The sequence below is a fragment of the Eschrichtius robustus genome, chromosome 12 (genome assembly GCF_028021215.1).
Source record: "Eschrichtius robustus isolate mEscRob2 chromosome 12, mEscRob2.pri, whole genome shotgun sequence".
Taxonomy (NCBI): Eukaryota; Metazoa; Chordata; class Mammalia; order Artiodactyla; family Eschrichtiidae; genus Eschrichtius; species Eschrichtius robustus.
Genome location: NC_090835.1, coordinates 31513020 through 31528103, shown reverse-complemented (window position 1 = coordinate 31528103; position 15084 = coordinate 31513020). Strand labels below are relative to the sequence as shown.

Sequence of the window (15084 nt, the reverse complement as noted above, 5' to 3'; positions counted from 1 at the left end):
ACAATTCACTCCTCAGTGCATCAGCCAAGTCTCTTGTAAGAATAGGACATCCTCTTTTGTAACCACAGTATTCACTATCACACATAAGAAAATGAACAGTAATTTTGTAACAACTAATATCCAGTTTATATTCAAATTTCTCTCTTGTCCTACGATTGTCTTTTACAGTTTTTCTCGTTTTACAAACCGAGATCTGATTAAGATTCACTTTCTGTATTTGCTTGTTATTTTACCTTAGACTCTTAATCTAGGATAATTTCCGCTTTCTTGTTTTTTTTAAAATGACATTGACTTTGTAAACATCCAGAGCTCTTGTCTATCTACTCATTCCCTTTGAAGATAACATTGCCCTACTTGGCATCAGCTTAGTCTTTTTTTTTTTTTTTTTTTTTGGCGTGCCATGAGGCATGCGGGATCTTAGTTCCCCAACCAGGGGTAGAACCCATGCCCCCTGCAGTGGAAGCGCGGAGTCTTAACCACTGCACCGCCAAGGAAGTCCCAGCATCAGCTTAGTCTTGAGATGACACACGACCAGGGCAGTGGTGCTGACCGTGTGCTGTTCTCAGCCTCAGTATCCAAGTCCTTCTCATCTGTCTTTTTAGCATGATTTAGACCAGAGGACAGCTAGTTCTGGAAGAGACCCACTTGCCATTTGAAGTCCTTTTGGCAATGAGGTGGGGTCTGTGCAATCATTTGTGTTATATGGAGACTGGGGACTTTGTTTGAAGCCCTCCCCCCAATGCAGTCAGTTGAAGGTTGGCATGTCCACACTTGCTTTAAAAGTGCTTCTCTAAGCTATAACCAAAGATGGTGACTGGAATAAGGAATCTGATTTGAAAGGTTATTCTTCCTTAAAGGCAAAAAAGCTGCAAACAGCCAAATCTCCTGTCAACAAAATTGGTCAAATGGATTGAATCTAATCAAGGCATAAAGTGCTTGTTTGCAATAACCTTATCGCTGGCTGTCATGTTTCCCCATTGTTAATGTGAAACCGTTTCCTTTCACGGTGCTGTTTTCTAGAAAATGACGTCTTGCTGCAGTCAAGGAATGTGGCTAGTCATTGCCATTTCCTTCATCTGCCTCTTTGTAAGTTTTATGCACTTAGGTAGGAAACATATACACACACATATGTATGCATATGTGTGTATTCTTTGCATTTTTTTGTTGTGGTAAAATACGTATAACACAACATTCACTAATTTAACTATTTTTAGATGTACCATTCAGTGTCATTAAGTACATTCATACATTCACTGTGTTGTGAAACCATCACCACTATTCATCTCCAGAATTTTTGCATCTTCCCAAACTGAAACTCTGTATCCATTAAACAGTAACTCTCCATCCCCACCTCCCCCCAGGCCCTGGCAAGCACCGTTCTGCTTTCTGTTTCTATGAATTTGCCAACTCTAGGTACGTCATAAGTGGACTCATACAGTATTTGTCTTTTTGTGTTAGGCTTACTTCATGCAGCGTGGTGTTTTCAAGGCTCATCCACGTTGTTGCATGTATCAAAATTTCATTCCTTTTTAAAGCTAAGTAATACTCCATTGTATACATATTCCACATTTTGTTTATCCATTTTTCTGTCAGTGGACATTTGGGTTGTTCTACCTTTTAGCTATTGTGAATAATACTGCTGTGAACATGGGTATATAAGTATCTGAGTCTCTACTTGCGGTTTTGGGGGTATATACCTAGAAGTGGGTTGCTGGATCATATGGTAATTCTGTGTTTAATTTTTTTTTCTTTTTAAGTAGGAAGACAAAATGGTCATTTTAGGCAGCAGGGCCACATGTGAGGCCACATGGGCAGCACCTTAGATATTACATTGTCCATGATGAGACAAGGGGAGGGACAATTTGTTCTCTCCTATGTGGCCACATTGTTTTATTTCTGCCAGCAGAACCAAGGCATAGAGAACATTTCATCTTCTAGTTTCTAAAACGGTTGGTAGGTTTGTTTTATTTTATTTATTGATTTACTTATTTTTATACAATATGTACTCTTTTTTAATTAATTAATTTAGTTATCTATTTTTGGCTGTGCTGGGTCTTCGTTGCTACGTGCGGGCTTTCTCTAGTTGCAGCGAGTGGGAGCTACTCTTTGTTGCGGTGCGCAGGCTTCGCATTGTGGTGGCTTCTCTTGTTGCAGAACACGGGCTCTAGGCGCGCAGGCTTCAGTAGTTGTGGCTCGCAAGCTCAGTAGTTGTGGCCATGGGCTTAGTTGTTCCGTGGCACGTGGCATCTTCCCGGACCGGGGATCGCACCTGTGTCCCCTGCATTGGCAGGCAGCTTCTTAACCGCTGGACCACCAGGGAAGTCCCTGTTTTATTTTATTTTGGATGTTGATCAGTTTGCAGTTACCAGCCGTTTAGCATTTGCAGATCCATTCACTGAGACCCATTAACTGAAAGGAGAGAGGGCCAGGGTGAGGTAAATCTACAGCCACAAACAGGTCTTTGTGGTGGGCTCCCTTGTGGAGTTCGGTATGTTGAAAGCGTGCATCCATGAGCTAAGCAGAAACCTTTAATGAAACCTGTGTTCTGTATGAAGCAGTCACTGCATAGTGAGCCCTCAGCACGCTTCGTTCTGAGTAATCCTATGGAACAGTTGTTTCTCTGCACGGTAAGCATTAGCTCCAAGGGAGTTTACAGAGTGTGGAACGTGGTTCAGCCTCTAACCAACCATGGTTAACCAGGGTAGACAAGCCCAGTCCCCGGCTTTGGACAGTGTGCAGAGTATGTCGTTCCTCAGGCTGTCAGAGTTAGATGGAGTGGATATTTATAAATATTTAAATCTTTTTGTTAAATGACCCAATCATTATGTAAATTTTAAGCAAACGAAAAATGTAGAGGGACTTCTCTGGTGGTCCAGTGGTAAAGAACCTTCCTTCCAATGCAGGGGACGCGGGTTCGATCCCTGGTCAGGGAACTAGGATCCCACACGCCGCAGGGCAACTAAGCCCACGCGCGACAACTAGAGAGAAGCCTGTGCGCCGCAACAAAGATCCTGCGTGCCTCAACTAAGACCTGATGCAACCAAAAATAAATTAAATAAATAATAAATAAATCTTTAGGGACTTCCTGGCGGTGCAGTGTTTAAGAATCCGCCTGCCAGTGCAGGGGACATGGGTTCGAGCCCTGGTCCAGGAAGATCCCACATGCCGCAGAGCAACTAAGCCCGTGTGCCACAACTACTGAGCCTGCGCTCTAGAGTCTGCAAGCCACAACTACTGAAGCCCGTGCACCTAGAGCCCGTGCTCTGCAGCAAGAGAAGCCAGTGCAGTGAGAAGCCCGTACACCACAACCAAAAATAAATAAATTAATTAAATTAATTAAAAAAAGAAAATTGGAGATGTTTCTTTCCAGCCATTTTTCTATGCTGAAATGAGTTCAGACTCTATATTTTCTTCAATTTGCATTTCTTACCTAACAGGGTATGAACATTATCTTGTTATATAACAATCTATCACCAGTTTTTCTTAAACTAGGTTATTTATTGGAAACCTAATGTAAATCCAGGTATAGTAACAAATGACCCAATGTCTTCAACAGATTGATGGCTGAAAACTTCCCATATTTGCCAAAAACATAAACCTACAGATTCAAGAAGCTGAGCTAAACCCAAGCAGGATACACACACACACACACCAAGCCACATCTTAGACAGACTTCAAGAAACTAGACAATACAAGCTTAAAAGCAGCAGGAGAGAAATGACATCTTACGTATGGTGAAAAAATAGAATGACAGATTTCTCATCAAAAATCACAGAGGCCAGAAGGAAGTGACACAACATTTTTCACGTGCTGAAGGAAAAGAATTGTCAACCCAGGATCCTATATCCAGGGATAATATCCTTCAGGAATGAAGTGGAAATAAGACATTCTCAGATAAAGGAAAACTAAAATCATTTGTTATGGGCACATCCCCTAAAAGAATTGGTAAAGGAAATTCTCTGGACAGGAAAGAAACAATGAAAGAAGGAATTTTGGAATAACAGGAAGAGAGAACGTGATAAGCAAAAATATGGATAACTATAACAGACTTTCCTCAAAAACCACAAACTACCAAAACTCAGCCAAGATGAGATAGATAACCTGCATGGTCCTGTATCCATTAAATAAACCAAATTTGTAATTTGAAAGATCTTGGGAAAGAAATCTCGGCCCAAATGATTTCACTGGAGAATTCTGCCATACATGTAAAGAAGCATTAACACCAAATCTACACAATCTCTTCCAGAAAATATGAGAAGGGAATGACTTCCCAATTCATTTTATCAAGCTAGTTTTGCTCTAATAACAAAATCAGACAATGGCAGTGCCAAAAAAGAAACTACAGGCTAGTATCACTCATGGGTATAGACGTAAAAGTCCTCAATAAAATCTGAGCAAATAAAATTCAGCAATATTTAGAAAGAATTATATACATCATGACCAAGTAGAGTTTATTCCAGGGATGCAAGGCTGGCTCATTATTAGAGAATCAGTCAACATATATTAACAGGCTAAAGAAGAAAAATCACGTGATCATATCAATTGACACAAAAAACATTTGGCAAAATTCAGTGGCCATCCATGATAAGAACTCAGAAAAAAGAGGAATAGAGAAGAACTTCCTCAGTTTGAAATTTGAGTAGCCACCCCAAAAAACCTACAGCGAACATTATAATCGTGAAAGACTGAAGGTGTTCCCTAAGATTGGGAACAAGGCAAGGATGTCTATTTTCACCACTGTTTTTCAACATAATGATGCAGATTTTAGCCAGTCTAGTCAGGCAAGAAAAGGAAATAAAAGACGTACATATTGGAGAGCAATAAATAAAATGTCCCTATTTGTAGATGACATGATTGTCTATGTAGAAAACCATAAAAAATCTACCCCCCCCAAAAAAAATCTCTTTGAACAAATGAGTTCAGCAGGGTCACAGGATGTTAAGATCGGCATGTAAAAATCCATTGTATTTCTGTCTACCAGAATGAACACGAGGATACTGAAATTAAAAATACCTTGTCATTTACAGTTGCTCAAAAAAAAACTGAGAAATAGGTGGAAATGTAATAAAACATGATAGGAGTTATATGCTGAAAACTACAGAAACACTGATGAAGAAGTCCAAGAAGATCTAAATAAATGGAGAGATACACTGTTTTCATGGGTTGAAAAAGTAAAGATGTCATTTCTCCCCAAATTGTCATATAAGTTTAACACAATTGATATTAAAATCCCAACAAGATTTTTTTTTATAAATATAGAAAAGACTATTATTGTAAAACATATGGAAAGACAAAAGAACTATAGTAGGGAAAGCAATTTTGAAAAAAAAAAAAAAAGTGGGAGGAATCAGTCTACCTGCTCTCAAGACTTATTATATAAAGCTACAGAAATCAAGATTATGTGATATTGGTGGACGGATAGACACATAGATCAATGGAACAGAATCGAGAACCCAGAAAGAGACCTACACAAATAAGCACAATTGAGTCTTGACAAAGGCACAGGGGGAACTCAGTGGAGGGAAGAGAGCCTTTTCCGCACAGGATTCGATAGCAGTTGGACATCCAGAGGCAGAGAAAATGAACCTTGGCCTAAGTCTCACACTTTGTATAAAAATTAACTCAAAGTGGATCACAGACTTAAATGTAAAACATATAACTATTAAACTTTCAGAAAAAAAATATAGAAGAGAATCTTCGGGATCTAGGACTGGGCGAAGAATTCCTAGACTTGACACCAAAAGCATGATCCATAAACGGAAAAAAAAAAAGATCAGTTGGACCCCATCAGAGTTAAAAAGCTTTTAAAACATTTGTAAAAGTATGATCTGCTGATGTCTTGGCATGGTACATGAGCACTGGACTGTGTGTGAGGGTTTTCTGTCAATGAAGGGTGCACTCCTGGATCACCTCACTCTCTTGCAAGATAAGCTTCCTTAGCTTCCGTCCTGCAGGCTACCTGGGCACCATCTCAAGCAGAACTCAAAATGTTGTGTAGACAAAGGGCCTGAGGACTGGATTTTACTTAAAAAAATTTTTGTTAAAACGATTTGAAACTTTTTGCAGTTAACAGGATGAAAAACAAGACACTTATAAGTTGCTGATGGGAATGTAAAATGCTACAGCCACTCTGGCGCACAGTTTGACAGTGTTAAAAAGAACTAAACATGCAACTACTATATGACCCAGCAATTGCACTCCTTGGCATTTATCCAGAGGGATGAAAACTTATGTCCACACACACAACCCTGTGCATGAATGTTTATAGCAGCTTTATCAGTAATAGACAGCTGGAAACAACCCAGGTGTCCTTCACTTGGTGAATGGTTAAACAGTGGTGCATTCATATCATAGAATATTACTCAGTGATAAAAAGAACAAGCTACTGATACAGGCAAAAACCTGGATGAAATTGCAGAGAATTATGCTTAGTGGAAAAAAGCTAATCCCCAAAGTTTACATAATGTGTGATTCCATTTATATGACATTTTAGAAATGATAAAATTATAGAGATGAAGAACAGATTAGTACTCTGAGAGGTTACAGAGTAGTACTCTGAGGGGGTAGCTATGAAAGGGCAACACGAGGGTTCCCTATGGGATGGAAATGTTCTGTATCTTGACTTTGTCAAGGTTAGTTCCGTTGTCGTGATGGTGTACTCGAGTTTTGTAGGATGTATCCATTTGGGGAACTGGGTAATGGGCATTATTATCTCTTACACCTGTATGTGAATCTATCTCAAATTAATTTGCTCAATCATCTTAATTAAAAGTTTAATTAAAAAATAATAAGGCAATTTAAAAACATTTCAAGTAATAAAAAAGTCATCTTTAGAGAATTCCCTGGTGGTCCAGTCGTTAGGACTCTGGTGCTTTCACTGTGGTGGCCCGGGTTCAGTCCCTGGTCAGGGAACTAAGATCCTGAAAGCTGCGTGGTACGGCCAAGACAAAAAACAAAAAATGCTCTTTAATAAAAAATGAGCCATTCTCTGCACTTCATTCGTCTTCCCCCTCGAGGCAAGCCCCACTGCTACTAGTTACCACATCATTTTCACAGTTGTATAGCCTTTTGACCTAAGTGCTCTGAATATTTCAGAATTGGATGTTGCTTAAAGAACAAGGACAGGGCTTCCCTGGTGGCGCAGTGGTTGAGAATCTGCCTGCCAATGCAGGGGACACGGGTTCGAGCCCTTGTCTGGGAAGATCCCACATGCCGCGGAGCAACTAGGCCCGTGAGCCACAGTTACTGAGCCTGCGCATCTGGAGCCTGTGCTCCGCAACAAGAGAGGCCACGATAGTGAGAGGCCCGCGCACCGCGATGAAGAGTGGCCCCCACTTGCCACAACTGGAGAAGGCACTCGCACAGAAACGAAGACCCAACACAGCCATAAGTAAATAAATAAATAAAAATTTTTTAAAAAAGGACAGAATTAGGGTTTTTGACCTGTTTGATTATCCTCATCACAGTTTGTCGCCGTCTCCCATGTGACAGTGGCAGAGCTGTGTCCCATCTCTCAGTTCCCTGAAAGAGACACGATGGGTGATAGCCTGTGTTGGGGCCTGGCCCAGCTTGTAATGTGCTTGTGTAAACCTGTGACAGGAATCGAGCCCACTGGAAACATGGTGAAGCAGCCGGCCAAGTTCACTGTGGACACCATCAGCGCCGGGCAAGGAGACGTGATGGTGTTTGTCGAGGACCCAGAAGGGAACAAAGAGGAGGTATGTTGGAGGATGCTGCCTTCCCTGTCAGCATCCCGTGGAGCTTTTGGAGTTTGTAACAGGCCCAGGGACTGTGCCTCCATTTTCCTCATTAAAACTCACCACAAAAGCTGTTTTTTACCAAAAGGATCCTGAGGCTTACAGAGGTTAAAGTAACTTGCCCAAGGGTTGTGCCTTGAAAAATCATATAAATTCATACCTAGGGACACAATTTTTAATATAATGAAATAAAGTATCCTATATTTTATAAAGGATTTAGCTATTGTTACTGATAAAATACAATACAGTAACAATACTGATTCCCTACTCTTTTCGCGTGCTGACCATCCTCTGGTTCCTCCCTCAGGGCTTTTGCACATAACTGTTTCTTCTGTCTACTTACCTTCTTAAGACTATATTTTATTCCTAGTGCTTAGCACCATCTGAAGTTCTAAGTTTACCGGCATATTGTCTGTTTCTCCCACTGGGTAGGAATTGTGCCTGATTTGTTTTATTTTTGGTACCTGACACTGGGCTGGCATTTCATAAGCTCTTAATAACTAGTGGGCCAATAAAGGTTTAAATTAATTGCTTCATAGTGTCTCTCATCTGGAGAGTTACAGCCAGGAGACAGTGGAGAATCCTGACCGGGTTATTCCTTTGTGCTGTGTGATTTTGTTTCTGTGACTTCAGGCTGCTTCCCTCCTGGGGCATCCTGCAGGAGTGGTGGGGCAGAAAATAGCCAAGGCAGGTTCCTGGCCTGGCACCTTGCTGCAGGACCTTGGCTGGCATAGCATGCTTTCACTCATACCCAGCACCTCTAACTGTTGCTCATCTTCCGTCCTAGGCACAAGTGACCCCTGACAGCGATAAGAACAAGACATACTCTGTGGAGTATCTGCCCAAGGTCACCGGACTGCACAAAGTAAGATAAGACGTCATGGCCTTTGCTTGGACTGCCCTTCTGGGCCTGCTTCGTTATATGTGGAAGAAGAGTGGTTTTCTTAAGTTCACTTCTGATTTTCCTTTCTGTTTATAAAAGTATCCATGTTCACTGTAGAAAATTTGGGATCCCTCTGAATCAGACTTGAGACATTAGTTACTGCGTGCAGATTGGTTGAATTCCACTAAGTTCTTTGCAGTGTCATAAGATTTTTCTGACTCCACCTAGGTAACTAATAACTGTAGCTGCAAGCCTGGAGTGTAACTGCTAAGCTGTGGGTTCTTTGTCTTTAATGCTTCCTTAAGTATCCTTCTTCACGGTGCTCTGCAGCCTCTGTCAACATCGAAGCCTGGGTGCAGAGAAGGCCAGATGACTATAGTGGAGGCCGATGGCCCACCCAACCTGATAAGCCTTAAAATTTAAAAGATGAGAACTTTGACTCAAAGTTTAGATGGAAATCTGTACTGTGTCTCAAATCCATGTATCTGAAAATAATCTTGGTCCCTTGAAAAATACTTTGACTCTTAGGTGTGAAATCCTAGAACTGTGCATTATATTAGGGAGACAGTGGTCCCACTTGCAGCTGCCTTAAGAATCCATTGTCTAGAGATTGAAGTATAAGTATTTGTGTATATCCTACTATACAGGCTAATTTAGGCATGTCTGATGTGTTTTAATTTGCTAAAGGCGTGATGTCCCAGGCCCAGCTGTGTGACTGGTGGAGCCACATGGGAGTCCCATTGAGGCCACTTCCCCAGGGCTCCTGGTTCCCACACCTTTGTGTGTATGATCAGGAGGATGAAAGAGAAGGCTGTCGGTGTATGTGGCTTGATACAGTGTTCTCGCTGAGCAGGAAGAAGTGATGATGTCTCACCTGCCTGTCACTTGTAGGTCACAGTCCTCTTTGCAGGACAGCACATCTCCAAGAGCCCATTCGAAGTAAATGTCGACAAGGCCCAGGGAGACGCCAGTAAAGTCACTGCAAAAGGTCCAGGCTTGGAAGCTGCTGGGAACATCGCCAATAAGCCCACCTACTTTGACATCTACACAGCAGGTAACACCTCTCCTCTTGCAAAGCCTAAGATAATCCTCAGGAACCTGAAGGCTTGGGATGCCTGACATTTTGTCTTTTAAATTGAACAACCAACAACAAAAACAGCTTTTTCAAATGTGTTGGTTATATTCTTAGATTTTTCAAAATTAGCTTTTCTTCTCTAAAATCTCATACTCAAGCTTAACTTTGATTATTATTAATAATTTCTGTATACATTTCTGACTTGACTAAATAAATATTCCAAAGAACTAAGGTTTACGAATCATCTACTGGACCAAATTCTATGCAAGGTCCTGGGTGGGGGCTGGTAAGAAAGGGAATGAATAAACCACAATTCATGAATTGTCAGCTTTCTTTTCAATGTAGAAAATAGAGAATGGGAGAAAAGGAAAGTTGGCTATGACCCTCCTCCCCTCCACCAGGAAACAGGTCCAGGTGTGAACCTTCTGAGTACCTCTCTGTCTCCTGCAGTTTGTATTTTCTACCTACTTTTGCCCTCATCAGCAGGGAGCTTTCTAGAGGGTGACTCGGGCTCATGGAATGTTCTCTGTCTCCTAGGTGCTGGCGTGGGTGACATTGGTGTGGAGGTGGAAGATCCCCAGGGGAAGAACGCCGTGGAGTTGCTCGTGGAAGACAGAGGAAACCAGGTGTATCGATGTGTGTACAAACCAGTGCAGCCTGGGCCCCATGTGGTCAAGGTCTCCTTTGCTGGGGACACCATTCCCAAGAGTCCCTTCGTTGTACAGGTCGGGGAAGGTGAGTGCCAGGGGAGCTGACCATATCCGCTTCTGGCATTCAGGCTAGCTGTGCATGACTGGGCTGTGAGGCCACGAGAATGGTCAGGGCCCAGCACTGAACTGAGGCCTGTCCCTTTGCTGCCAGGGCCCCTTTGGCAGGAAGTATCCTCAAGACATTAATACTAGTATCTACTTTGTCCTCAAGATATTAATACTAATATCTTCCTATGAGCCATGCAGTGACCTAAGTGCTTTATGTATTAACTTACTTAATCTGCCCCAAAACACTCATACTAGGATTCGTGATCCTCCCTGAGAGATACAGGACCGAAGCTGTTTGAGGAGGTGGCGTTTGTGGCTGATGTGAACAGCAGTGGCATTGCTGGTGCCCTGCAGCCTCCCCTCCTTTACTGGCTGTTAGGCACTGAGCACACTTGCATCTAATCATGACACCAGCCAGTGTGTTGCAGGGGCTATTGTTATCCCCAGTTTGCAGGCAGAGACACAAGGCTTAGGTATCATAAGGTATCAGTGACTATGGAGTAGGCCTCAGTAGGAATAGAACCATGGTCTCTGTCAACCCTTTAACCATGCTGTTAAACTTCCTCTGCAGCCAGAAGCATGCATTTTTCTCTAATGTTAGACTGTTTCCTTCTGACTTTGTTACTCTCTTTTTTTTTTTTTTCCCCAACTCTGCTACCTTTTCTAACCAATACTTGCCTCTCCCTGTTCTGTCCTCTTCATCTGCACCTGCAGACCTGGCTTCCTCTTCTGAATCCTGCCTCTGGGCCAGCCTGGACCCCGAAGCTGTTGGCTTCCTAGTTGAAAGCACTGGGCCAGAGGCATCTTGCTTGGTAAGGGCTGGTTGGTGGGGCTTCCATGCCAGTTCTTTGTGCTGCCTGCAGTTGTCAACCGGACCTGTGCTATTTGTGACTTCGGGAAATTATAGTGCAGGTGTTAATACCACTTGTCCAGCCAGACCCCAGACCCACTCTCTAATTACATTTAAACGTCACTAAGGCATCTCAAGATAGTGGAAAATCAGGTGGTTGCCTTCAAGCTCTTTAGTTCCATTTAGTGTTTATATGAACTGAGCAGTTATCCCTTTGATGTTGAGACTGTTGCCCATGTTCAGAATTTCCATGAGTTGTTTTTTTTAAAGACACATTTAAACCCAACAAGGGAAGTCCTGTCATCCTGTTGTGACTTATTTCTGGTATGACCAACTTTTCTCCCCTTGACAAAGAAAAAAAAAAAAGAAACCCAATGTATTCAGGAACAGAATTCCTTTTGACATAATGCAAGAAAGAATTTTGAACAGCTTTCCTAGTTCTAAGGGTGTTTTCTGACTTCCTCTCGCTCATGGACTACCTTTTTCATTTCTGGCGTATCCATCTGTCACTTGTATTAGTTAGTATTTAATTAATAGTTTTTCTTTTGATGTACCATCCCTTCCTCCACTTAAATGATTTTAAGAAAAAAGAAGCTTTATATCACTTTTACAATGGAAAACCAATAACCTTATGCTCATCCATGAGCCACATAAAAGCATCTCTCCTCCAAGGGTGTGTGTATGTCTCTTTGGGAATGTCCAGCTGAGGACATTGCAGGGAGGAGGGGCCAGAGGAGGAACTATCTTCCTTCTATAGAGTAAAGAGTCTTGTCTTCTGGAGTTTGTGACCCCCCCTAGTGTATAGAGAGCTGTCAAATATGCAGTGTCAGATTTGGAAAGGAACAATGTGACATTTTACCCATTAATCTCCCATTTCTATACTTAATGAGAAGGTTGATCATGTTGTCAAAAAAGTCCTAGGGCACAAGGATGTCTTTTGTCGACCTTCTGACAAACCCCGTGGAACAGTTTTGTGGAACTCTTATGTAAGGAATGTTAGAAGCTACCTTTGTACTTAATTTTTAGACTTACAACTTTGGGTTTTTTAACTAGAGCTAGAATTCAAATTGAGAGTGGTGTTTATTCCTAATTATTGCATTTATAGCTGCCCACATTCCGAGGACCTTGTAACAGACAGCACTAAAATGCGTGTCTGCCTTGGCTGAGGTGGGGTTGATCTGGTCTTTTTTTGAGCTATCCTCTGGCTCTTCCTGCGGAAGACAGCAACATTTAGACTTAGAAATGGCTGATCTGAAGTTTGGAACAAGGTCAGATGTTTTCAAGTGCTACATTTTCCAAGTAGACCCAGTCTTCCCAATTACTGGGCCCTTGAGTATGGCAATGAGGTTTGAACAGTGTCCAGCCCTAGGTCTTAACTCTCTTTCACCACCAAGACGATAAACGCCAGAATTCAGCCACTACCAGGAGCCCAGCGAATCCACGCTGTGCTCTCCTGCTTTCTTTGCCAAAGTAACTTTTCCCCAGTCCCTGTGCAGTGTGGCTGGACAAAGTTATGTTGTGTCTTTATTTGCTAGCCTGGTGTGCTCCCTGAACGGGACCCCTGCTCTCAGACAGCTGCTGCATACTCTTTGTGTAAAGCAAACATTTTCTTGGCGGGTGGCTCAAAGTTACCTTGGCTTGCTCAACTCGGACTAAAGAATGAAAGGTTGAATTGATGTTGAAACTGTGCTTGCAGCCTGTAATCCAAATGCCTGCCGGGCCAACGGCCGAGGCCTACAGCCAAAAGGCATCCGCATCCGAGAAACTGCAGACTTCAAGGTTGACACCAAAGCTGCTGGAAGTGGAGAGCTCGGCATAACCGTAAAGGGTCCTAGTAAGTGCTCCTTTGTTTCCCCATCTCAGGTATGATTTTGGCCAGCTTTGCGGCCGTGGATCATTGCACAGCCAGTTCTGATCAATTTATCCCAGAGAGCTATGTCAAAGATTTGAGACTCTCAGGGCTCCATGCAGAAGGAAACAGTGATCATTTAATGATGTCTGCCCTGGATGTGGGAACAGTGGTGGCTTGACAGCCTCATGTTATTTTAAGGCTTCTGGGAATAGAAATAAATAATGGAGTTGGAACAGCAACATGAAGTGGCCCGTTTTTTTAATTTGAGGAAACCTAGGCTCAGAGAGGAAGGGTCTTGACCAAGGTCACATAGCTTGTAAGCATCTGAGCTGGAATTCAAGCCCGGTTTCCAAAGTCAGTAATTTTCCCTCTACAGGTTACACTTTATAGATGATGAAATGATGGCAGGTACCTAATTACTAAGATCATTGCTTATAGAAGGAGAATAATTCCCTAAGATTAAGTTTTCTTTGTAGATAAATGCCATTTGTGGAAGAGTGCCTTGCACCCTCCAACTTACTCTTTTTTTTTTTTTTTTAATAGCTACTTTATTTATTTATTTATTTATTTATTTTTGGCTGTGTTGGGTCTTAGTTTTCGTGCGAGGGCTTTCTCTAGTTGCGGCGAGCAGGGGCCACTCTTCATCGCGGTGTGGGGGGCTGCTCTTCATCGCGGTGCGCGGGCCTTTCACCATCGTGGCCCCTCCTGTTGCGGCGCACAGGCTCCAGACGCGCAGGCTCAGTAGTTGTGGCTCACGGGCCCAGTTGCTCCACGGCATGTGGGATCTTCCCAGACCAGGGCTCGAACCCGTGTCCCCTGCATTAGCAGGCAGATTCTCAACCACTGCGCCACCAGGGAAGCCCCTACAACTTATTCTTGCTGTCTCTTGGGAAAGGAGACAGAAAGCAGGAAGACGGGTATCTACTCCATCCTCCAGTTTTCCCCCAGATCAGAGAAGCAGCTCGGCATTTCTAGTTGCAGGTGCAGCAGCCTTAGCAGTTTCACTCCCAAGCTTTGTGGAATCTTGAGCTTCCTGCTCCAGGACTGCTCTCACCCTTTGTGTTCCTAACAGGCTGAGGCAGGAGTGTTCTGAGCTCCAGAAAGTTAATGTTTGATCTCAGAGCACCGAGCTTTGGGGCAGGCTGTGCCCTGAGGGCAGCCGAGGTTCTAGACTGCCCAGACCTGGTGTCAGGCTGCTCTGGGGCTGCCCTCCCTCTTGGCTTGTTGCTACAGGGACTGAGGAGGCATGTTTTTTCTGACCTTGGATTCTTGCTTTACTAAATGGCTTTCCCAGCCAAACCTCAGGGCTCAACATAAAACAAGTTCCTGCCTGATGGCTCAGTCTGGAGTTTGTGGGGTAGCCTCTAAAACCTGTCCTCTTGGAGACAGCATACAAGAGCTTTCTCGCTTTCATTATCTGGCTTTAGTTGAAAAGGATATACCGGGATACTAACCTCAGCCTCATGCCAAATACTCGTAAGGGTTCACTCCCTCTCCAATTTTTGTGGGCGGCTAAAATGGGTGGCTTCTTTCTTTTTTGGCTGTGTGAAGCTGCGTGCGGGCTTTCTCTAGTTGCGGCGAGTGGGGTCTACTCTTCGTTGTGCGGCGTGGGCTTCTCATTGCAGTGGCTTCTCTTGTTGCAGAGCACAGACACTAGGTGTGTGGGCTTCAGTAGTTGCAGCATGTGGGCTTAGTTGTGGCACGTTGGCTTCAGTAGTTGTGGTGTGTGGGTTCAGTAGTTGTGGCTCGCAGGCTCTAGAGCACAGGCTCAGTAGTTGTGGCGCACAAGCTTAGTTGCTCCACGGCATGTGGGATCTTCCCAGACCCGGGCTCGAACCTGTGTCCCCTGCACCGGCAGGTGGATTCTTAACCACTGTGCCACCAGGGAAGCCCCCTGGATATCGCTGTC

General features: G+C 43.3%; 1 protein-coding gene across 2 annotated transcripts in view; it reads left to right on the top strand.

The window, feature by feature from the left end:
* FLNB (filamin B) overlaps positions 1-15084 on the top strand; it is a 140830-nt gene that overhangs the window by 61657 nt on the left and 64089 nt on the right. For both annotated transcript variants that reach the window (XM_068557553.1, XM_068557552.1), the window contains exons 5-9: positions 7600-7718; positions 8545-8622; positions 9532-9694; positions 10253-10450; positions 13020-13157. In XM_068557553.1, the coding sequence (XP_068413654.1) occupies positions 7600-7718; positions 8545-8622; positions 9532-9694; positions 10253-10450; positions 13020-13157 (696 nt within the window). The remainder of the gene's footprint in view (positions 1-7599; positions 7719-8544; positions 8623-9531; positions 9695-10252; positions 10451-13019; positions 13158-15084) is intronic.